Source organism: Mauremys mutica, chromosome 4, assembly GCF_020497125.1.
Source record: "Mauremys mutica isolate MM-2020 ecotype Southern chromosome 4, ASM2049712v1, whole genome shotgun sequence".
Lineage (NCBI taxonomy): Eukaryota > Metazoa > Chordata > Testudines > Geoemydidae > Mauremys > Mauremys mutica.
In genome coordinates this window covers 107212990-107238837 of record NC_059075.1, presented here as the reverse complement: position 1 = coordinate 107238837, position 25848 = coordinate 107212990, and the positions used below count along the sequence as shown (strand labels likewise).

At 41.5% G+C, this 25848-nt stretch overlaps 1 protein-coding gene across 1 annotated transcript in view; it reads left to right on the top strand.

Annotated features, from left to right (window-relative positions):
* Positions 1-25848, top strand: part of KCNQ1 (potassium voltage-gated channel subfamily Q member 1) — a 551524-nt gene that overhangs the window by 165878 nt on the left and 359798 nt on the right. The window contains exons 3-6 of the mRNA XM_045016478.1: positions 1804-1930; positions 4564-4642; positions 5701-5797; positions 6839-6979. Of these exons, the coding sequence (XP_044872413.1) occupies positions 1804-1930; positions 4564-4642; positions 5701-5797; positions 6839-6979 (444 nt within the window). The remainder of the gene's footprint in view (positions 1-1803; positions 1931-4563; positions 4643-5700; positions 5798-6838; positions 6980-25848) is intronic.

Below are 25848 nucleotides of genomic sequence, written 5' to 3'. Positions count from 1 at the left end.
GCTGGAATTTTAGAGCCCAGTCTGACTCCCATTAAGGTCTGTGGACTGGGCCCATGATAAATAAGCATCATTGCTCTTTTTTTTCCTCAGCAGCCCTATTGTTCTTTTAACCTCTAAAGCAATACTCTGATTGACGTCAGTGGGACTAGTATTTCGCCTTAAGTACTTTAATTAATTAAAAATACCCTTGTGTGTAAGCTAAAAGTGGTCACTTTCTTCAGCACTTTTCTTCTATCATCATCATCATCATCATCCAGTTGTGCAATATCATGACATACAGGCATAGATGTCACAGACTAGTAATATTATTTAGCCTTAGAGGACAAATGTTGATTAGCAGCATGCCCTGTTCTCTTCAGCAACAATTGGGCTCCTCAGATGCTAAAGAACTGCTTGGCTTTTGTCATTCTAGTTTACTCAGACACCAAACTGCTCCAACAAACCATTGGTGCATGCAGTGTTGTTGTCGCTGTGTCAATCTCAGGATATTAGAGAGGCAAGGTGGGTGAGGTACTATCTTTTATTGGACCAACTTCAGCTTGTCTCCCTCACCAACAGAATTTGGTCCAATAAAAGATATTATCTCACCCATCTTGTGTCTCCAACAAACCAAGCAGTTTAGTTCTAAAATATAATTAAAAGGCAATAGAACGTTATACCTCATGAACATTTTAACGTTACATGCCAAGTCCTGGGTATTTTCATTTAGAATCCACAGCTTCTATTAAAGATGGTTATTTTCCCTTTTTGCTCTAAATAGGGGATGATTTCTACTTAGAGCTAAGCTCGGCTATTCAGTGAGGCTAGATACTAATTGAATGTGGCTTCTAAATAAAAGAAATATGGGATTGCAACTTTCTGTTACTTTGAAAAAATATAATCAAAACTCCTTCACCTGCTAATTGACAAAAAGCTACTGTCTGGGGATTTCAAACACAGATAAAAGTGCATTGAAAATCATACTAAGTTCCAATTTTGTATCGTTCTTTCCCTGACAGATGCAGATGGATGTTAGACCCTTCCAGTCCATTCACTGTACACTTTGGAAACTCCTGGGTCAGTCCCCTGAAATGTTTAATGTTCAGTCTGGTAGCATTGCTGCCACAGAACTGTGTTTTAACCAAATTCCTGAACCATATTCTTGTACATGTCTTACAAAAGCTCAGAACTTTAGCCCCGTTTTGGACCATAGTTATCAACCCTCACTTCACTTTGTTCCATAGGTGAACTCCTAACCCTGCTGAAGACTCCCATTGACTTTAGGGGCTGGGGGCAGGATTTCACCCCATGTTTTAAAACTGCCTGGAAACTATCAAGCTGTAACCTGGTACCAGAAATGTTACTTTTAAAAGTGTGAGTTGCACTTAGGCTATGGGTAAATGGCTGGCTAAGATGATACTGCAAATGGTGTGTACAGTGTACTTTTTCTGGAAATGAGATAGACTAGCAAAATATTTGTCTTGTGAACGTAGAGTCTCCTTGTTTTCTTTGGCTAAGTCAAGCAACTCTCTGTTTGAATTATTGAAGCCAAGTAAATTTATACAGAATGGTTTCAGTTTTAGCACATAGAGAAGATCCAAACAGCGTGCCATTCTGGTATTTAAACATATTCTTTATCATACATTTCCCATTGCTTACACGGTTTTCCTGAGGGTTTGTAGTTTGGATCTTCTTGGCATATTGCATACTTTTCTTCTTTCCAAGTTTTACGTTTCATTTTCTGTGTTCCTTAATGTCATCTGAGAGAAGAGAGAGAATATGTAAACTAGAAAATTAATCTAGTTCCCTATCTTTTTCCCCTAGGAAATTGTATTAGTGGTGTTTTTTGGAACGGAGTATGTGGTTCGGTTATGGTCAGCAGGATGCCGTAGTAAATATGTTGGATTATGGGGAAGGCTTCGTTTTGCTAGGAAGCCTATTTCTATCATTGGTAAGTATACATGATTTGAACATGTCATAATTACTAAGAAAAAGCCACATTCCTATACACACCTTGAACATTTAAAAAGAAATGGAGTTTCCCTAGAGATTCCAGCCAAGTTAGAACAAGAATATTTGTCACTAGTATCTGCGCAGAATTGAACATTCTGAGGAATCTGTGGCATTGTTAGTTCCTTCTTTTTTTAAAAAAAATCTTTCAACTTGATTCTCTTTCCCAGAAAAGAGAGACTTTCCTTTCGCAGTTGAACTGAAGTTTTGCCAGAAATAAGACTTGCATACTATCCTGTCTCTCTAAATGGCTTTTATAACTTCAGCATTGCACACATCTTGTAATGGCTACAACTGTTTATTTTTAAACAAAACCAAATGACCTCTATATGTTACGTCCATCTTAATATTTTAATGTTAGTTTATTCTGTTTTTTGGATTGAACTACCTAGAGCACACTGGTGTCGGGCAGGTGACGTGTAATTATAAACTATTATTTTCATGCTCGTAGGGTGAGATTTTTTTCCAAAGGCACATGTGGAAGTTAGGCACCCAGATGCCTTTGACTTTCAGTGGAAGGTGGGTGTTTAACTGGCCTATGTGGCCTTTAAAATCTCCTCCTTAATTCCTTGAATGCTTCAGCTAGTAAAGATTTTCAGAATACTTGCCCTGCAGTTCTTGTTTTTGTTATTATTTGTCATATTTCTTATGGTAGCACCTAGGAACCATAGAAAATCAGGGTCCCATTCTGCTAGGCACTGTACAAAGAGTAGTTGACAGTGCTTGCCCTGAAGAGTTTACAACCTAAATAGACAAGACAGAGAAAGGGGTTTAGTTATACCAGTGGGCATCCATATCTTCATGGGGATGACTGCAGAATTTCTACAGGCAATGGACAAAAATGCTGCACCCTAGTAATTCATAAGAGCACAGAATTGTTCATTAATTCATGGCTTAGCCTCTCTGTCTGTATTATATAACGGTATTCCATATGTGACTATAAGTGTCATGTGCTTTTGACTGCTTCCCCAGTGCTCTGTCCGTTAATCCATCTCTCCTGAAATTACTATAGCATTCCAAATCCCTGCTTCAAACAGTGGCCGTTTTTTTTTAAACATGCTGTAAAGTTGTTTCCTTCTTTTTCCAAAATGTGTACTTTCTTCCCAAAATTACCCTTGCCTGAGCCCAGGCTTTACAGTGTTCGGCCCTAGAGCAATGGCGCTCTTAACATACTTTAAGGATAGATCTCTCTCAAACTGTGAGGATTTTATATGCCAGTTGTCGCAATCCAGGGCAACTGACCCTGTATTCTCCCCTCCATGATCCAACTAGGGCACTCACTCTAGGATCCTGGCTCCTCAGTTGTCATCTCTCTTGGGTGGAGACCCATGTCTCTCTCCCTTCTGAGCTGGGGTTTTCCAGGCTGCACAGTTCCCAGCCTATCCCCAGCAAGACAGACTGCCTGCACCTTGCTTTCTCTCCAAGGGCTATACACGGTGTAATTGCCAACAGTTACAAGTTACTCCACAGGTTTTTCTAAGCAAGCACCTCTGTTCTTAAGGTAAAAGCTTTACAGAGAAAACAATAAAATAGCCTACACACATACTAAAAGTCTTACCAGAGGTCACCTTATGCTAACCGTGTCAATCCTTCCAAACCTTCCTCAAGGATTGCCCCCCTCTTTGGACAGAAGGCCTGGTCTGTTTGCTGGATCAGAAGGAAGGCCCTCAGTCAGTTTAAACTCAGGCTGTTAATCCAAAATCCTTTTTGTCTGTTGCTCCCTGGAAAATCCATTTTAAACTATATAAATATGTGAGCCTCTTCAGGTGGTGGTTCCTCTCTGGAAGCATTACTACCTTAGTAAATTTGCATAATCACCTCCCTCTTTTCTTAGTTCCTGGAGGAGCTGTGGTCATCCTCCCCCAAGGAATTAAATACAGTCTCTGGCCCACAATGATACATAAACTCAATACAGTAAGATCTCACAAAGATATCACAGGTAATTGCCTATCTGCCACACCAGGTAGAGCTTTATGCTATTGGAAGGGGGCGATTCCCAACTTGCAGGTCTTGTTTCTATCCCTGGTAGGCTCCAAGATATCAGACCTTACATCCTGACAATATTCTGTATAGTAAAGTGATTTTAGTTAGTTTTTAGATGCTTGTAAAATCTATTAGTTACACTTTTCACTCTTCTCCGGGTCTCAACAATTGGATTCATGTTACTAAGTCACCTGATTTTATAGATGAAAGTAGTGAAAACTTGTGCCTGTACATTTTAAAAACAGCTATGAGAAAACACTGTAAAACATGTAGAGGATATAGAACGTATAATAGTGTTTTTTGACACTATTGGAATGATCTGTGTCCCATCTAGTTTTGCCACAATTAAAAATGTAGCCATCCCTGACACATGGCAATAAAACCATTTTTACTACAGCATTATGTATTTTCTTTCTATATTACAGCAGAGGTGTTGAGATATAGAATCCCAAAACTTTATTTGGATAGCTTTCTAAAAATTCAACCCTTCTCTCAGTTAAAATAATATCAGCATTGGATTTAAATCACAATCTTGTCAAAGCATTGCATGAAGCCTTGAACTCATTATCTTCACTTATTTTTATTTTCCAGATTTAATTGTAGTTGTTGCTTCAATGATAGTTCTTTGTGTGGGCTCCAAAGGTCAAGTCTTTGCAACCTCAGCTATCAGGTAATAATTATCAATAATTGAAGAGAACATGGTCTGTTTTGATAATAGTTTATTATTCCACTCTCTCCTCTCCTTGTAACAGTTCTTAAATTCTAGAAGTGGTCACCGCTTTGGCATCTGTGTTGACACAACAGACCAGATCTTGATCTCAGTTACCATGCGCTGGTGTAGATCAGAATAATTCCCTCACATCTTCCCACTTATAATAATGAAATTGTATATACTGTAATAACACTAGAGCGTCACAAAAACTTCATCTACAAAATAGTAATGTGCACTCAAATTTTGTTCGTTTGCCAGCTAGTTGTATGGTTTTTACCAACGTTTTTGGGTTTTGGATATCTACTATGTTTTTAAGGCTGTTCTTAATAGTATATGTGGAGTTAGAGGTTGACTGTTGGAAAAGATATTGAGGGAAGTTCCATGTGCCAACAATTGACTGAACATATCTCGTGTGTTCAGGTGGGTCAGCCTGGCTGGTTTTGCTGAATGATGCGTTGAATTTTAGTTGCAGTGATGCTCTGTGACTGTGGTGGCTCTCTGCTGCGAAGCATATCCTGTAGTTGCTTGGAGCATTATTTCCATGATCAACTATGTAAAAGTTTCTGGAAACTCAAATTGTTCTCTAGCCCAGTAGATGAAAAGACCAAAGAAAAGGTGGCTAAATTTCTAGCTGTGAAAAGTCATCTGTTTCTGCCCATTCTGCTTCCCTTCTGAAACTCTTAAAAGATAGCACCAGATTCGTGAAGATCAGCCAGGGAACAATCTCCATAATATTCACAATCTGTTTCTAGAATTCATGAATCACTGGGCATTCCTGCCAACCATACAAGTGAAAACCTATTGCCCTTCCCCTACAGCTGCTCACATTTGTCTAATAGGCTGAGCTGAATAAAAGATGAGGGAAAGAGAGGAACCTGTAAGCTTAATATAGTAACCTGACTGTGATGTAATCAATGTATTTTAATTTATCATTTGAAAAAAGCTTCCCCTCCCCCTGTATCGCTTCTCTTGTATCCTCAGATCCTGGCTTCACTTATTTAAAATTTGTATTCCAGGGGTATCCGCTTTCTCCAGATCCTACGAATGCTGCATGTTGACCGTCAGGGTGGCACATGGAGACTGTTGGGATCAGTAGTTTTCATACACAGACAAGTAAGTTAGATCTGACATGGGGACAATGCTTGAACAGAATAAGAAAACAATTTTTCTCGGTTATAGCCATTTTCAGGTCTTCTGTGTCACACCAGTGTACCTGAATTCAGTCATTATACTGCTACAGCATAGACAGCTATTATTCTTTAAAATACATATTGCAGGTTTGCAAAATAGAGGTCTGTGGTTTTCCAGGAGCATTTAATATTAAGCTAAATTAACGGAGGGTTTGAGCTGCTGACTATTATTGAACCCAAGTTCCCTTGCGATATGGTTCTAAAGAGAGAAACTGCAGAGGTTTGGTGCATCAGGAATTAGTCCTGATCTCCTTCTATTTTGTGTGCCCAATTGCTGTGCAGGAGGAGATAGGATAATATTTGAAATAAATAAGTTGGTTAAAAACATGCAACAACACTGCCCCAGTGATTACCTGTGAATTATAATCTATCATGTAAACACTATGATATAAAAGCATGGAATGTAGGCAGATGTCTTCTTGTTGTTAAATATATGAACTTAGGAACATGTGGTGATTGTTTCAATTAATTAAATACTGTTGCTTTACTGTGTTTAAAGGACAACAGGTAAATTCCCCAAGTTTAAAATTTTCACCTAAGTCCCATTTTTAAAAGTGACTTGGGCATTTAGTAGCCTAAGTTTCACTGAATTTCATTGACTCTCAGTAAGACTTAAGCTTCTAAGTGCCCAGGTCGCTCGAAATTTTTACCTAACAGCTAATTTTCAATTGCAACCCCACCAGATTTTTTGCAAAAGTCATGAACAGTTATTTTGACATCCAGAATCTGCGATTGAAGCACACATACATTTCTGTAAAACACTGGGCCAGGTCCTCAGCTGAGTTCTGCTGAACTCACTGGAGCTAGGCTGATTTGCACCAGATGAGAGTCTGATGATCTATTTGAATAAACAGCTGAAATTAACTTTTTTTTAACCATTTTAATTATTTTGTAGAAAAACTCCAGTGTCACATAGTTCAAAGCTCTTTAACAGTATTTGTATTTGTTTTTATTCTGCTTTCAGGAATTAATAACTACCTTGTATATTGGGTTTCTGGGCCTGATTTTTTCATCTTATTTTGTGTATTTGGCTGAAAAAGATGCTGTGAATGATTCAGGACAAACAGAGTTTGGCAGCTATGCAGATGCCCTGTGGTGGGGAGTAGTAAGTATGGTATATTTTTCAATATAAAATGACAGCTAACATCCTACATTGTTTACTAATATAAAAAATTTCCAGTATGTGTGGGAGAACAGAACTCAGATTAAAATCGTCTCATTGCTATAGTATCTTCTGTCACTCTTTTGATATCATGTGAGGCCATCAGATAATGGTGCAGAAATAGTAAATTGTGGATATTTTATTTATTTTTATTAGTAAAGGGGGGGTGAACCCTTTAAAATGATTTGGAACAATCAAGCCATGCAAATAACTAACCTATATATGTGTTCTCATTACTTTTACCCTTGTCCTCCCTTCTGGTACCCTCCTATTGTTTGTTACATTAATTTGTTGTAACTTCTCTTAACATAGGGTTAGTTCCTTTTAGCTGTTCAGCATTCTAGCCTTGGTTCAGTATAACACACAAGTCCTAGCTTATCTTTAAACACATTGGGTAATCCTTTTGAAGCCAGTAAGGCTACTCACATGCTGAAAATTAAGCATGTGTATTGGGGACAGAGTGCTCAGCACCTCTTAGGATCAAGCTCAGGCATTGTAAGCACTTTGGAGCAGGGAACATCTCTCTTCCTTTGTGTTTATACAGTGCCTAGCACAATGATACCCCAATCTTGACCACCTAGTGTCCTCTTGCATATCTAATATATGGAATTTATAAGGTGCTTCTTGTGATAATATCTAGGCACCCTTACATAACAATACTATCTATGTGCTGCTGCATAATTGGTATGAACATTTTAGAACACCCCTAAATACATGTTCTGCTGCTCTTGTGTTCTAAACATCATTCATTAGGCTGTGAATGATGGTAAACTTTATTCTTTTCAGCTACCTTAACGGTACGATTGATGGAATGATTCCATGGCACCTCTCAGCTAAGGCAAGAGTCAGAACTTAGGCTTACTGACTCCAGAGTTGTTCATTTGCTTATTCCAATAAATGCACTAATTTTGTTGCCTCTACTAATGATGATTGATCTCTCTCCCTCTCTCTCGTATTGTCCTTTCATATACACATATTAAATTATCAGCCATGTTCTGAGAGTTTTATTTTGTATTTACCTTTCCTTTCTTTTCCCTCTCTGAATTATAAGAGTGTAGACTGAATTAGTAGACTGTCACAGTGCTTGCATTGTATGTCAAAAAGTACCTTTTTTACCTGGGTGATAGTTATCACAAGGCAAATAAGATCATTCATGCCCTCCCTCATTATTTCCTGGCGGTGTCCTTGCTATTGCTGCATGACTGTTCTTAGTAAATGGAACCATATTCATTAAGCATTCCAAATCCTTAAAAGAAATACATTGCATGGACATCACCAGCGATTCAGCATATGCATTTCCATAATGCACTTTATTTTTGGAGTCTTATCTTTTGAGGCTTTAAATCACATGGCAGACTTTGATTTTTAACAATAGCGAGACTAAGAACTGTAGGTCACAGGAAGAAAAAGTGTAACACTATATTTGTCTGACCTGCAATCTTGACCAGGAGGATGTGTTCTTTCTGGAGAGTTTTATTTATTTATTTATTTTGCTCGTGTTTTGTCTCCTAAATTTCTACACATGGTACCACCAGCACTAAAACATGTATTGATGAGCATGTCAACTGCAGGTCTCCTGCTGCTGAAGTGTATAAGGATACCTCTCATGAGTCCACCAATTTATTATGCTACTTAGGCTATTATTATGAACTTTATAGCTTTTTCTCTTCCTGTCCACCAAGACTAATAAAGACTAATACTAGGATGAGAAAACTTGCTGTTCAGCACAAGGAAGTGGCAATTTGGCAAGTAATTTTTTCAGGGCTTTCCTGATGATAAAGCATGTTTTTCTCCTCCTTCAGTGCCATGTTCACATGACACTTAAATTAACAGTGTCAGATGCAGCCACATCTCAATATTTTCACCTTGATCTTAGCAATTAAAGTTGTACCTCTGCCAGGCATGACTGGTTCACTAGAATTAGAATAAAGCTTTTCTTAGCTGGAGTGAGACCAATAAGCTTCTAAAAACATAGGCAGGCCTTGCTTTAGGGAATAAGATGATCAGTTGTAGGAGTAATACATACTACTTCTCCCCATCACCCTGATTATGACAAAGTTATGTATTTGGTACATTTAATAATGGGGAGATTCTTCTGATGAAGCCTGCATCATACTGCAGGACATTGCTGGAGATATTGTTCTAGATTAGATGAATTCCCCAGTCCAAGTATTTTAATTTAAAATATACGTTTTAATACCCTAATTAATCTCTAGGTGGAGAATGCTATGGAAATCTAGACTAGCTATGATAGAAATAAAGGATAACAGTCAAGAGGTCTTAATCAAAGAGGAACAGTTGCAATTGCCTGGCCAGCCATATATGAAAAATACATCATAGACCACTGCTGCTACCTGGGATTGAGCCACTAGGATCCCCAGGCTCCTACCAGTATGGCAAAGCAAAGCACAGGCCTAGTCCTTGCATAATTGGTACGGACACTTCCCTTTCTTCCATTTCTCTGGATGCTTCCACCTACTAGTATGATGCATACATCTGCTTGCATGTAATCAATGTTGACTCACAGTCTTTCATCCCAGGCCTTGTCCCATCGAGGCAAGGGACTGGAAAAAGAATAAAATTATAAAAGCTGGGTTTGATGGGAAGGACACGCAAAGGAGATGAGTCACATCACCATACTGATGGCTACAACCCAGTGGAGGATGATCAAACAGAGAGGAAGGATTGTCCAGTGGAAAAGTGGTCCCAGGCACTATCCTAGGACTTGGGAGACCTGGACTCAAGTCCTGCTCTGCCACAGACTTCCTGTGTGATCTTGGGCAAGTCACTTAGCCTCCTGTTCCTCAGTTACCCATCTGTGAAATGGGGATGATAATTCCCTACATCATAGAGCTGTTGTGAGGAGAAATACATTAAAGATTGGGAGGCACTCAGATGCTAGCATAATGGGAGCCACAGAAGTATATGAGAGAGAATTTCTCATAATAGCGTCTAGTGGTGTTGGACCTTTTGGGATCTGACATGAGGACTATTAGGAAGACAGAGCAAGTGCCCAGCATGGCTATCCAGGACCGCCTGGGGTGGGAGGGGGGCAAGTGGGGCAACTTGCCCCGGGCCCCGCAGGGACCCCCACAAGAATGTCGGAGGCTCCCTCCCACCTCTGCCTTCCCCCATCCCCTGGCGCCTCAGCGCACCACATCCAGGAGCGGCCATGGACAGAACTAAAGCGGCGTGGCTCCAGCGGGGCCTGAGCTCCTCCCACTCAGAGCCGTGTGGTAAGGGGGTGGGGCTGCAAGCTGCGGCCGAGCTGCGGGAGCTCAGGTCCTGCCGGAGCCATGCTGCTGCAGCGCTGTCCAGGGCTGCTCCTGGACGTGGTATGCTGAGGCTCCGAGAGGGGGGGGAGGCGAGGGTAAGTGGCATGGTAAGGGGGCTGGATCCAGGGGGATTGGATAAGGGGCAGGGAGTCCCAGGGACAGTCAGGGGACAGGGAGGGGGCAGAGGTTGGGGGGGGGTTGGGGAACAGAGAATGGGGGGTTGGATCGTGGGAGTTCCAGAGGTCTGTCAGGAGGCAGGTGGGTGGATAGGGGTTGGGGCAGTCAGGGGACAGGGAGCGGGGGGGTTGGTGGGGTGTGGAGTGGGTCTTGGGGGGCGGTGAGGGGACAAGGAGCAGGATGGGTCGGGGATTCTGAGGGGGGCAGTCAGGGGGCAGGAAGTGGGTGGGGGTCGGATAGGGGGCAGGGCCAGGCTGTTTGGGGAGGCACAGACCTTCCCTACCCTAAAGCTCATTCAGCAGTTTGAGGCTTGCAGACAGCTATTTAACACAAAGAGCCAAGCTGTTATCTTTTCCCTTAGGGCTACCATCCCTTTCACTTCTCAAATGCCAAATTATAGTCTACATTTAATTTCAGTGCCATAGGGAGATTCATGTCAGGGGAGGGTAGCTTCATTTAAAATTAGCCACTTTAGATTAACAGTGATAGAGCCAAGAGAGCCATGGGGGAGGGATCACATGAGAAGAGCAATATCCTACACCACCTACCTCCTTCCCAACCCTACCAAGGAAGACCCCTCTCCCCTGCATTCCCCAAGGCTTCAGAGGGGTTAATTCAGTGGTTCTCAAACTTTTGTACTGGTGACCCCTTTCACATAGCAAACCTCTGAGTGCGACCCCCCCCCTATAAATTAAAAACACTTTTTAATATATTTAACACTATTATAAATGCTGGAGGCAAAGCAAGGTTTGAGGTGGAGGCTGACAGCTCGCGACCCCCAGTAATAACCTCATGACCCCCTGAGGGGTCCTGACCCCCAGTTTGAGAACCCCTGGGTTAATTTAATTTTAGCATCCTGTGTCCATTCACATGCATGTGCTATTTTGAGCATTTCAGTTTTCACAACATAGGCTCTTCCCAGATTCTGGAAGAAGCTCAAATGCTCAGTTTGTGGAGTATGTACATAAGCTATACTAAAGACAAACCCACAGTAACCATCTCCAGTTTGTGAGGGACCCCATGGAGCCAGTCTGTAGGAAACAGATAAATTCATGGAGGTTAAGTCCATTAATGGCTATTAGCCAGGATAGGTAAGGAATGGTGTCCCTAGCCTCTGTTTGTCAGAGGGTGGAGATGAATGGCAGGAGAGAGATCACTTATAGAATCATAGACTTTAAGGTCAGAAGGGACCATTATGATCATCTGGTCTGAACTCCTGCACAACGCAGGCCACAGAATCTCACCCACCCACTCCTGCTTGATCATTACCTGTTAGGTTCACTCCCTCTGGGGCACTTGGCATTGGCCACTGTCAGTAGACAGGATACTGGGCTGGATGGACCTTTGGTCTGACCCAGTATGGCCGTTCTTATCTAAATGAACCCCAAGTTATGGAGACAGATATGAGTCAAAGAAGCCAGCAGAGTATCAGAAACCTGGAAAAATCTCTGACTAAGATGGTTCAGAAGTTTTGGATTTTTTTTAAGCAGAATTTTTTTATTGTTTCTTTAAACAATCAAACACAGCAAGCAGCAAATATTTGGCCACATGCTTCTGAAACCCCAGACCATGTTCAGGTTTTGGCAGACTAATTTCAGCTTTTCAATTAAAAAAGCCACAACAAATTTTGAAGGAAAGCAGACATTGTCCGTGACATTTTTCTGTTTTTTTTAAAACCCCTAGTTTTCGATCCAAAAAAAGTTTTGACGGAAAATATTTGTCCAACTCTTTTAATGAGCTTTAGTGCCTTTTAGCACTAGCTGATGCTGAGAACCAGTGATACTTTGTAAAGGTGACTTGAAAAGAAGTTTTCTCAAAACTGGGTTTGTTCTGAGATGCGGAAGGGTTTTAAATGTTTATTTTTCCCAGGGCCGCCTGGGGGGAAGGAGGGAGGGGGCAAGTGGGGCAATTTGCCCTGGGCCCCGCATGAGAATATAGTATTGCAACTTTTTTGTATGGAAGGGGGCCCTGAAATTGCTTTGCCTCAGGCCTCCTGAATCCTCTGGGCGGCCCTGTGGCTATCTGGATCCCTCTTGGAAGAAGGGCTGCTTCAATCCTTGCAAGACCCTGCAAGTGATTCAGTAGACTCAAGCTCAGTGTTGTCAGTGGCTGCTGATAGGTTTAATACAGAACAGGAAGGTTTTTTAGTTTATTTAAAGTATTTCTTTCCACAGTTTTATGTGATCTCAGTAGCTGTGCATCCTTGCTTTAAAACCAATAAAGGCAATGAAAGAAAAGTATGTTAAATACATTATATGGACACTTGGTTCAGGTTAATTGTTAGGAGGTAATTGCTGGCCAAAGTATCGGTACAGTCTTAGGGCTTATCTACTTAAACACTTAGCTCACAGCAAGCTGATATGTAAATCTGCCCCATACTAATCTGTTGTGCATTGTGTCCATGTGAAGCTCCCTAGTGTGCTTTAATCTACTCCCATTTCAAGGATCCCAGAAGGATCCCAGATGGCAATGCTTGCTGTGAACTAAGTGTTCACCTAGGCAAGCCCATAGTTCCATGGCCAGGTTGGGAAAAAAACAAGACCGAGAGAAATCGGGGAAATCTGGTTTCCATCACCACGTTCTTGATGCCTTCAATAAAAAAAGAGACCTATGGAGTCAGGAGGATGATCAGGAAGGCTGATGAAAGTGATGATAGTTTGAGCAAATGAGGCCAGATTTCCAAGAGCTCAGCACCCAGCAGCTCCAACTCTGACACTCTCAGCCAGTTTTTCAAAGCAGTTCAGTACTGAACTTTCTGAGCTCCTTTGAAAATCTGACTCCATCTATTTAAAATAGGGCAGAACTTCCCCTGCATGAGAGAAGCATTCACAATCGGTGTTTCTAATGGGCCAATAGTCTTTGCCTTGGCTAGCCATCAAGGATCTGGGTCATCTCACATGTAGTTGTCACCTCTCTAAACACACACACACACAACCCTAGTGCAGTTGAGAAGACTCTTCATGGCGAGTGCTGAGTAAGAAGCGCTCTGGTTTTATCACAGCCGGGATTTTTTTCCTTTTGACAAAAATAAGGAAAGAATGCACAATGTTGCTATCTTAGGGTGAATACTTTTTCTTGGGTCTTCTGCTGCAAAACCTTCCTCTTGTAAATTCAAATTAATATGAGTACTTCATACTATACCTATTAGTCTGTGGCCTCCCTTGTGCAGCCTGAAGGTAACATGCAGCATTGTATAAAATTTTTGCTGTGTCAGTTCAGCTTTGGAGGCAAGCAGATGCTGTTTAAGTTACGTTCTGCCAATTAACTTACGTTCTGATGGAAAAGTACTGTCATTTATGTATTACAAATTTTTTATTATCTACATATAAAATAAAAATACTGTAATCTAAAACACAGAGAAAAATATAGGAGGACGGGGAAATCTAAACTATTGTAGCTAAGCAATTGTTCCTATCCTGATTTGTAATCTTGAATATTTAATATATGGCTTCAAGAAAATGCAGGGAAAAAAAATCTCACTTTCAGGAAGCCTGTTTGTGTCTTTTTTCCTTAGCCATTAAACTGAACCCAGCCTGGGGCAGATTTAGGGAGTTCTGCTTTTGATATCTGTTCCATGATACAATATTTCCATCCCCCACATTTGAGCAAACATCCTTCAGAAAAACCATTATGTAGATTGCCTTGGCTACCCTCTCTCATGAACACTATTTGCCCTGATCTATTATTGAACATACTTCTGCATGGATAATACACTGCACAGATTCCTTTGAACTGCATTCTTAACAATTGTCTGCCAGGTTTCATTTAGTTGAAAGAGGTCTCTGTCCCTTTTAAAAAAAAAATTCTTAATATCTACCTGCCTACTGTCTTTCTCTACATTGAGGGCCCAGTTCAGCATATCCGTGTAAGTAATACCATCTCTGTTTTGCCACATGCATAAGCATTTGCTTAAATTCCATTGAAAGTCAGTTGGACTTAAGTACTCGCTTAAGTGCTTTTGCTGAACTAGGGTGGGAATTCCTTGCAGACTTAACTTTAAGCAGTGCATAAAAGGTTTGCTGAATCAGGGCATAAGGTCTTCACAGATCAAATTGGTTAATCCACTCTAGTCATTTAATGGCAGGTGCACATAAATTTTGGAACACACAAGGGAGCCTACATCATTTGGGGGCCTTCTTAAATACAATCTTAAAATCCAGAGTAAACTGTAACTTGAGTTCATTTTGGACATGTAAGGAAAAACAATTCCGTTTGTTATTTGCAGACTGTACTAAGGGAGGAAACTGAGCCCACCTCCACACCCTCCTAATTTTCTCTAGGTGTTGTAGGTTTTTTTGAGCATTAGTTCAGATTTCAAAATGCTGTTTGCTTGGGATTTATGCATCTTGTCTCTGAACTTTGATTTTATGGGCAGTTCAAGTGGCTTTTAATCCTCACTTAGTAAAGACCTGTGGTGTGGGATCAGTTTTCTCTGTTTCTTTCAAAATTCTTGCTAGCAAAGTACCAATAAAGGAACTTTTGTATGTAATGAGCACTCAGATCATCTCCTTTCTTCCAAGATCTTTGCAATTCTGTTAAAAGATACAAAAGAGCTAGAAGAGAATTCTGGCTAGTAACATTCAAATAGTTTTTAGAAACTGATCTTCCATTTCAATGAAACAATAAAGAAATGAAAAGAAATGTTTTATAACTATAAATTGATTACCTTTTAGGCCAGATCCTAAATGGTCATAATTTCATCAACTTCAACGGAGCCAAGACAATTTATCCAAATTGAGTATCTGGATGTAAATGGTTAGTTTTCCTATTGAATGAACTGTTTTTACCAGGGGGCTATGTAGGGTCAAGATGTTTGTACTAGGTTGAAATGAACCACATTGCAGTTTTCAATGTGACCTAGCTAGAATTCTAACAGGGCTGCTTTAATATATGTCACAAGCAGGTCCCTGAATTCTAGGCATGGCTCCTGTTCCCCTTCTGTAAGGCATTTGACTTGGTGCCATTTTGATTAAAAACTAGAATGATATAAAATTAACTTGTCCCATAGATTAAAAGCTGGCTAACTGATAGGTCTCAAAATGTAACTGCAAGCATGAAATCACCAGTGAGCAGGTTCTAATGGGGTCTGATAGGGTTCAATCCTTGGCTTTGTTGTTTAACATTTTTATCAATGCCCTGGAAGAAAACAAATTCATCGCTGATAAAGTTTCCAGATGATACAAAAATAGGGAGAATGGTAAATAATGAAGAGGGCATTTCACTGATACAAAGTGATCTGAATCAGTTGGTACACTGGCAGGGCCGGCTCTAGGTTTTTTGCTGCCCTAAGCAAAAAAAATTTTGGCTGCCCCCTGTCCCAAATTTTGTGAGCTCCTCACCGCACCCCCCTGCTGCTCCAGCCCTGGGCTCTCTCCCCGCACCCACTCCCCCTGCCACCCCAGCTCTGGGCTTCCCCCTTTCCCCCCACCATTGCCCCCCACACACACTTCCTGCCGCCCCAGCCCTGGGCTCTCCCCACCACCACCTGCACCCTCCTTCCGCCACAGCCCTGGATCACTGGTAACTTGCTCCCAGGGCAGGTCATTCAGCAGGAATTTTAGATGTGCACAGAACACAGACAGGATTGGTTCCCAAATGGTTACAGAACTGCAGTAAAGTGGAACAGTTTTCAGCTTGTGTGATTGGAGGCTATCTGGATGCATATTATAAGACTGTCCTACATAAATGAGGAAAAGTTGAGGTGCCTTTATTATTCTTTTGTTCCACTCTTTCTTTCTATGGGGAATTTGCCAATGCAATATCACTGTCTTCCTTTTAAACAAACAAACAAACAAAAAAAGGCAATGGCTGTTGAAAATAGCAATTCCAGTCCTAATAACCACTAGGAAGCATTTCTTGCTCAAGTTTATCCTACTTTTTCTACAACAAGTTACAGTGGATCAGTATATTTGATTTGGAAGAAATTAAGTAACAGCTGCCCAAACTGAGCTTGAGCACTCCTGAATTTTGAGGTGTTCAAATCTGGAAGGCAGGTGCTGGGAGGGGGCTGTGGCTCCGCGGGGGAGCACGGCAGCATGTATGCAGCAGCGTGTCTGGCGCTGCGCGGAGCCAGACACACTGGTCTGAGTGGCACAGTAAGGGGGCTGGGGAGTTGGAGAAGGGGTAGGGAGTTCCGGGGGGGGCAGTCAAGGGACAGGGAGAAGGAGGGGTTAGATGGGTCAGCAGTTCGGGGGGGGGCAATCAGGGGACAGGCATGGGAGTCCCAGGGGTTTGTCAGGGGACAGGTAGGGGGTGGAGTCCTATGGGGGAAGTTGGGAGGAGTCTCAGGAGGGGGCAGTTGGGGACAAGGAGAAGGGGAGGCTTAGATAGGGGGTGGGGTCCCAAGGGGGAGTTAGGGGCAGGGGTCCTGGGAGGGGGTGATCAGGGGGCGGGGGGGGGTTGGATGGGTTGGGGTTTCTGTGGGGGGCAGTCGGAGGGAGTGGATAGTGGCAGGGTGGGGCTACCCTCCCTCCCTGTAAAGTGTGCTATTTTTTGAATGTTAAAATATGGTCTCCCTACCCTTCACAGTGCAGCTCTCCATTCACAACAGACTGCAGCATGAGGTCTCAGATACCTCACTTCCTCCCCCTTCCTTTCCTGTTGGCAGTGGCCAAGGGAATGCTGGGAAATGTAGTTATTTCCCTGCTCCAGGGCTGGCTCTATAGGCAGGGAGCTAAACCGTAGCGTAGCTAGCGGGGTTCAGGGGAAGCAGCCGCTTCCCCTCAGCACATTTTCAAAAAGCTGCACCTGCCGGGCCGGCGCTGGTGGCAGCACAGCTGGAGGAGCCATGGGGAGGGAGGGGCAGCAGGCACGGAAGCGGCGCCTGCCGGGCCGGCGCTGGCGGCAGCACAGCTGGAGGAGCCATGGGGGGGCGGCAGGCGTGGCTGGAGGAGCGAGGGGGCCAGCTCCTCGGCCATCGCGCCCCACGCTCAGCGCGGCCCCAACATCGCCGCAGCCACCTGCGGCGGCGGCTCAGGGTTCGACGGCCAAGTGCTCCCCGCCCCTTGCTAATGTGGTGGGGGGAGGCGAAAGGGCCCCTGTGCCTTTAAGGCCGCCTGGCTGGCGAGCCCCGCATGGAGTGCACCGAGCGCCGGGAGCAGGCCGGGGACAGGCGGCAGCGCAGGACGGAAGTTGAGCAGCGGGGGTCTGGTGCCTTGCACTGGGAGGGTCTGGGCGAGGGGCTCCCCAGGGCCGGGCCTGCAGGACAGGGGCGCAGGCTGTGCTGTCTGGACGGGGGGCTCTGGCACGGCACAGGAGCCTGGAGCCTGGGGTTGGTGGGACAGGACCCTGCGGGTGGGGCTGGGTGGCACAGCCCGGCAGGGGACACCTGCAGAGCGTGCTGGGCAGGAGAGACTCTCCTGGGGATGGGAGGGTATCCGCACCCCGGGGAGCCCACAGGAGTCCTGAGCTGGTCCCGGGGTTAATCTGGAGGGGAAACGGGAGGAGTCAAGGGGGCATGGCCAGAGGAGGAGCCAAGGGAGGGCGCCTTTTTTATGTTTGCTCCCCCTACACTTAAAACCTGGCTACGCCACTGGAGCTAACCAAGGAACTACAGCTCCCAGGGCCCCTTTTGGTTCTCAGTTCCCATGCTGGGATCCCTGCCGCCCCTGCAAATGGGCTGCCCCAAGAACGTGCTTGCTTTGTTGGTGCCTAGAGCCGCCCCTGTACACTGGGCACAAGAGTATACTATGTATTTTAGTAGGGTTACATGTAAATGTATACATCTAGGAACAAAAAATGTAGGCCATACATGTTGGGGTGCTCTATTTTGAGAAGCAGTGACTCTGAAAAAAGCTTTGAGGTTTGTGGTGGCTAATCAGCTGAACATGACCTCCCAGTAAAAAGAACGAGGAGTACTTGTGGCACCTTAGAGACTAACAAATTTATTTGGGCATAAGCTTTCATGGGCTAAAGCTTATGCCCAAATAAATTTGTTAGTCTCTAAGGTGCCACAAGTACTCCTTGTTCTTTTTGCTGATACAGACTAAAATGGCTACCACTCTGAAACCTGACCTTCCAGTGTGATGCACTGGCCAAAAGGGTTAATGCGATCCTGGGATGCATAAACAGGGCAGTAGAGAGGTTATTTTTATCTCTTGGGCACTGGAAAGACTGCTACCGGGATACCATGTCCAATTCTGGCTCCCACAATTCATGAAGGATGTTGATAAATTGGAGAGGGTTCAGAGAAGAGCCACCAGAATGATTAAAGGATTAGAAAAAATGCCTTATTGTGATCAATTCAAGGAGATCAATCTGTTTAGCTTAATGACATGAAGGTTAAGGGGTGACTAAATTGCAGTCTGTAAATATCTACATGGAGTACAAATATTTAATAATGGGCTCCTCAGTCTAGCGAAGAAAAGGTATGATACGATCCAGTGGCTGAAAGCTGAAGTGACACAAATGCAGGCTGGAAATAAGGTGTACATTTTCAACAATGAGGTTAATTAACCAGTGGAACAGTTTACTGAGGGTTGTGGTGGATTCTCTATCAGAGACCCTTTTAAAATCAAGAATGGATGTTTTTCTAAAAGATCTATTCTAGGAATTATTTTGGAGAAGTTATATGACCTCTGTTATACAGATCGGAATAGTTGATCACAATGGTGCCTTCGGCCCTGGGAATTCATGTATCTATGACTGTATGAGACTTGACTATCTTGCATAAATAAAACTGCCCTTTTTCTTGTTTCTCTTAACTCTGAGTCATTTATTTGGGGTTTTACTTTTCACTATAAATATTGATACATCATTAAGTATAGTATAGTAAAAATGTGGAATGGAAGAAATTATCTGTAGAATTTTCCCCACACCCTTCACAAACTATTATGAGAATCTCTTCATATGTAGCGAACTTTTCCTCAAACATTTCCTTTGATCTTGCAGATGAGATTTAGAAGATACTACTAGGATTAGCTGCTTTACTTTCTGTTTGTGGGTCATGTCAGCAGAACCATGCCAGAGAGATATTAAATGCAATTATTCACAGGTCTTTTATGCAGAAACTGGGCTTTGCACAAAATCATCAAAGTTAGGTAATAGAAATTCTCTGTTACTTGTAGATTTCAAGAATCATGTGCTCAAATTCAACACTGGAGAATTCAAATCCAGTATATGGTGCTAGCTGTTGACTTTGTGTATAAACCCTGATTAATGGTGGTCAGCAGATCTCCCACGGTTTCCCATTTATTTGATTAGTAAAAGTGTGGGTTGGCATGCTACAGTCTCTCAAACAATGAAATTGGATATTGGTTTACTGTAAAATCTAAACAAGTAACAATGGATTAATTATCAGGCTTGGATTCAAAGCTGCCTGTATTCCCTGTGAGTTTTACTGCCTGTGTGTGTGCACAGCCATAAGATCATTTACTTCTGAATAAAAATAATCATAACACTGTAAGCAATAAATCATCAATGCATTTTTGCAAAATTTTCCTTTAAAGAATATGGATTTATAAATCTGAAACCTGCTGCGAGGTTTTAAAATCTTTGTCAAGATTACCGTAATTTCCTTTAGTTTAGTCACCTTATATTCTGGGGGGGAAAACAAACAAAAAATATCCTCAATCTTTTCCTGCATCGTCATTAATACAGTACAGTACAACATATTTTTATGTAATGTCTTTCATTACAAATAATAAGGAAAAAAATCAGGTCTCTCTCTTAAGCTCTGTGATTGTTGAAGGTAAGTTGGTTAAACCTTGTACCAGCCTCTCTTTCACAGTGCAGAGAAAATAACTTTGGGCTTGTCTGTGCATGCACCAAAGCTTTTATCTGATTTCCAGCATTCAGACTCTAGCATACCTCTTTGTGCTGCCAGATCTCCCAAGCTAAGTCTTCAGACATGGTCACTATTTGGATAGGAGACCTATAAAGAACAGCTAGGTTTTGTATGAAGTGATGTAGATAATTGATAAGGTGACACACTTTCCTCTGAGTCAGCTCTGAATTAATGCCAAATGTGATGTTAGGAGACACTGAGGCGCTGTCTTTTGGAAGAGTCCTAAAATCATGATACTTTTAATGAGAGTAGAGATGCTAATTCGAGCATCCTGACCAAATTTAATTTGAAGCAAATACCTTCTGTCTCCTGACGTTTCAGTTGAATGTTATTCTTTTTGACTTCCCATCCTAAACTGTGGGAAGTGTTTCTGTATACTTTTGACCAGCTGCTGCAGTCTGCCCCAGTGATAGACACATTCTCGTGGTAGATAGTGATGCATATATATATATATATACACACATCCCTTACCCACTTCAGAGGGGTGTTATGAGGCTGAACTGGTGACTGACTGGAAAAGACTTAGATTTTCAAAAGAAAATGCTTCAAGAAGTGCATTGGAATATGTATGTAACAGCAATGATCAGGAAAGCAAGCCAAGTGTCTTACCATGTTTCAGAATTCTAGTGTCCAGTAGTGCACAACATTTAACTCTCATCTGGAGAACATAACTCAAATCCTTCTTCCTGAAAGGATGCAATGGACATGTATGTATTTGGGGGTGGAGGCAGGAATTTTTAGGGGATAGATTGGGTGCTATAATGTACATCTTTAATATATAGACTGCAAGGAAAGAAAAAATTACATCACTCTGCAGTACTTTCAAAATGTAATGTTATCTGCCTCTTTAGTATCTGCGGTGGGCTTTTTCCTACTTTGTGCAGATCTCATACTGTATAGTAAAATAAGAGCGTACAGGGCCTAATCTGTTGTTTACACTGTGTAAAGTGGCTGTAAAACATTAACAAATCAAAAAGGTGTAATTTTACATTCACTTTGCACAAATGTAAGTGATTAGGCAAGGTGCCAGGCAGTGGAGAAAGCAGACAGGAGGGTATTTGAACCGATAGACTCCGGAGGAGGAGGAGACTATAGTTTCATTCCAGATGAGCTATGGAGAGTGTACCAGTGTGATGCAATCTTGGATGTCCCATAGTGCTTCAGGTAGATTAGAGGAAGAATGCGTCTGCAATGCATCTGTACCTTTCCCAGACCTGAGGAAGAGCTCTATGTAGCACAAAAGCTTGTCTTTCTCACCAATAGAAGTTGGTCCTATAAAAGATCTCACTCATCTTGTCTCTCTGCAATGTAACCTAATTTACTCATGGTAGGAAAAGCAATTCTCTAGTGACATTCTATGTACTTTGTAATGCCTAGTACAATTCTGCTGAAGTTCCAAGAATAGGCAAAGCTGCTAAGTACCTCTGTTTGGGGAAATTTCTCCTTTACTGCTTGAATGCTTGACTATTAATTAACCTCCTGTTTTTGTGTTTCTCCCTCACTTTTATGGCATCTATCATTTTTAATATCTCTCTGGATCATGCATTCTTGACATTTATTTTTTGTGACTGTGTAAATGTCCAACTCTGTGCCTAGTACTATCAACACTCTTTTGAACAGAGTTATGTCCCTGGTTAGTTTATGTCCCCATTTTGTCCAGGTACCCTTGAATACAATCACTTTCCTCCTCAGTACTAGCTAACCTTCCTATTCCTTGTTACAGTTTCAACCTTTTTGCTCCATTCCCTGTTCCCTACTCCAGACTATTGATGTGTGTTTAATGCAAATAAGATTATACCTAACACCATTCCTTGTGGTGATATGCATCAGATCAAAGTGCTGAAGCAGGGAATGAATACATATGATTTTGTTCTTAATTAGAACAGTTAGCTTCTCCTGCTGATTTGTAATGAAATTTTAATATACAAGCTCTTGGATCAATTTAGTTTCCTTATGCATTTGCAATGCTCTAGCGTAACTTGTGTTAATATTTCCATTATAAACCCTTATTTTACAACTCTAAAATTAGTATTCCATTCTTTAGGGGATTATAACGTGGCCATAAAATTTCATTCAGGGCTGAAACTTGACACATAAAATTTCAGCCTGAAAATATGATGGTGAGGAGGGCATTGTGTGTGTGTGTGTGTTTGAACTTGGGAAGTAGGTGTGTGTGTTAGAGCTACAAGAGTAGAGGAAAATGTTAGTTTTTAAAAAGAAATTGATTTGCATCTCTATTTCCAGAAGGTCTTTAAAGAACATCCAACAAATACACACAAAATGCATTGGTACATAGTACAGAACAGTTGTGAAGTCTTATGTGGGGGTGGAGCAATGAAGATTCAATTCCCATGTGCATACAGAGGGAATATGAATTATAATTCATTTCTCTACATTTCTGAGAAATGATGTCAAATCTTTTATTTACTGCAAAAATAAAATTTTAGCGATTTTTTTTTTCAAATTGCAACATAGGGTCAAGATGACCCAGTCCGCAATTTCGATAAGCGATAACTCAGCCACAATGAAACACAGCCACCAGCAGCAAGAGCTGCAATGCAAGTGATACCTAACTCAAATATACATCAAGGTTCCATAGCCAGAAATTCATGTGGAGAGGAGATATCGCGAGTTGATACATGTCAAACGGCCATTTTAACACACTTCGCAGGTAGATGGTTAAGAATCGAGCGAATACTGTGGGATATTATGTTTCTTGGTGTCAAATAATAAAGAATAATGTCTTTCAGCATTATAAATCCAAAATGTGAGTCTCTTTAAGCGTTATTAAACCTTATCATTATTATCGGGCTGTATAATTAGGAACTTTTCTTTGTTATAACTGGTTCACATGTAATAAATAATGTCCATAAAAGAAAAGTAACAGCGTTAACGCTTAATAGACTATGAAAGTGATGACATCACACTTCAAGTGGGTAACTGTGAGGAAGGGGATTACTTTCCAAACAACCGGTGTGGAGTTATAACATCGAAAAAGGTCATTTTGTTTCTATGTAAATGCTGTAACTAACTGTTTTAATAGGTAAGTGAGTATATGTTACTAATCATTGAACCTTTAAGCAGTGAAAAGACGTGTTAGGATGGCTGCAATGTGGTTTAAATCACCAGCCATGTGGTGTGTCCGCCATCCTTAATGCTATAATGCTTGCAGTCGGGAGCACAGTTGGTACATAACAATATTCAAATGCCCCATGGCAGAAAGAGGAAAAAGAAAACCCTTAGGAGCTGAATATCATAAACGAAAGGCTGAGAAGGAAAAGGACCAAGCAAAACAGTAGGAATCCTTCCTGAAATATCTTCTCTTTAATCCAAATAAAGATGGAAGCAGTTCACAGCATCCAAATGAAGGAATTTTACTTGGAGAGGAGGTCAGCTCACATCCGCATGGAAGCAGTTTGGAACATCAAGATGAAGGTATATTACTTCAAGATGAGGGTAGCTCACATCCTCAAAAAAGCAGTTTGGAAACTCAAGATGATGGAAATTTACTTCTAGATGAAGGCAGCTCACAGCATCAGACTGATATGGAAATGGAGAAAATTTATTCACCTTCAGAGAGACATGCAGAAATTGAAGTAAATGAAGTAGAAGAAAGAAAGGATGAGACAGTTACAAACAAGTTACAGTATAGGGACCCAGCTCCATGGCCCAGATGTGATGACGGTGTGCGGCAAATTATCGTGGAACATGGACACGAACAAGTTCATGAATTTCCCTTCCCTAAGGGTGGAAATAAAAGAAACTTCTCTGCTCCACATTACAAGAGGAGGTGCCTCAAGTACTCATCAATCTTTTTATTATTGGGGAAGAAATTCATCGAAACTGGTTACAATATTCAGTGTCGAAGGACTCTGTGTTTTGCTTTGCTGCAAATTGTTTAGAAATCAAGCAATTGGTACATCACTTACTGAAAATGGTTCGAAGGACTGGAAAAACATATCTTCAATTCTCTCTTCACATGAAAGAAGTACAGAACATTTGGAATGTTTTCAAAATTGGAAAGAACTTGAATTACGATTGGAAAAAAGAAAAACTATTGATGAAGAAAATTTACATGTGATCAAGGAAAAAGAAGAATATTGGCAACAAATATTAGAGTGTCTGATTGCTTTAGTGAGAGTTCTTGGTGGACAAAATTTAGCATTCCGTGGCCATGAAAGAAATGAAAAATTATACACTCCAGTAATGGAAACTTTTTAAAATTTGTTGAATACTAGCTTTGTTTGATCCAGTCATGAAGGAGCATCTACGTAAAATAACTGATTATGAAACACAGGTTCATTACTTAGGAAAAAATATGCAGAATGAACTGATTCAAATCCTAGCAAATGTCATAAAAAATTGTAGAAGCTGCCCATTCTGCAAAATACTTTTTAATAATGCTGGACTGTACACCAGATGTGAGTCATGTTGAATAAATGCCGATGATCATTCGTTTTGTGGATATGGAAAAGTCTGCAGATGAAGATAATGTTGAAGTGCTCATAAAGGAACATTTTTTGGGCTTTGTACCACTGAAGGAGACGACTGGAGCATTGATGACTGAAACTATTCTACAAGAGTTTGAAACAATGTCATTATCTGTTGAAAATTTACGTGACCAAGGCTATGATAATGGGGGTGATATGAAGGGTAAAGACAATGGTGTGCAAAGGAGAATGATGGAAATCAATCCTAGGGCCTTTTTCGTTCCTTGCAGTGTGCATTCTCTGAATTTGGTTGTCAATGATGCTGCTAGATGCTGTTTGAAGGCAAGCAGTTTCTTTGACCTGGTGCAACATGTTTGTGTTTTTCTCAAGCTCAACATGCTGTTGGGAGATTCTGACTTACCATGTGAATTCTCTAACTGTGAAACCACTTAGACAAGATGGGAGAGTTACGTTGGTGCTTTGAAGCCTCTTCACTATGAACTTGGAAACATTTATGATGCCCTAATTGAAATTTCTGATGATACTACCTTTACTGGATCATCTGGCAATACGGCATGTTCAGATGCAGAAGCTCTTGCAAATGGCCTTTCCAAGTTCAAATTTGTGACTTCACTCATTTTGTGGTATAATATCCTTTTTGAGATTAACCTCACTAGTAAGCAGCTTCAGAAAAAGAACTTGAACATACATTCTGCTATTCAAAAACTGCAGCAAACTAAAAATATTCTGGAGGAATTGAGAAGTGATGAAGGGTTCGAAAGAACACTGGTAGATGCTCTCGAGCTTGCTGAATAGATCTTTGGACAGAATTTGAACCAGAGCCAGTTCGCATTTGGCAAAAGAAACAGCAGTTTTTGTATGAAGTACGAGACGCACCCATTCAGATCCCCAAACAAAGGTTCAAAGTGAATTTCTGTTTCACAGTCCTTGATACTGCTATTCACTCAGTTGACGAAAGATTTCAACAGATGCAGCAGCTAGAGTCAGTATTTGGCTTTCTATATGATATCCACAGCTTGAAAAAGAAAACAGCAAAATAGATAAGAGAATTTTGTATAAAGTTGGAGTCGCGTTGACTCGTGAAAATTCAAAAGACATTGATGCTACGGATTTGTGTAGTGAGCT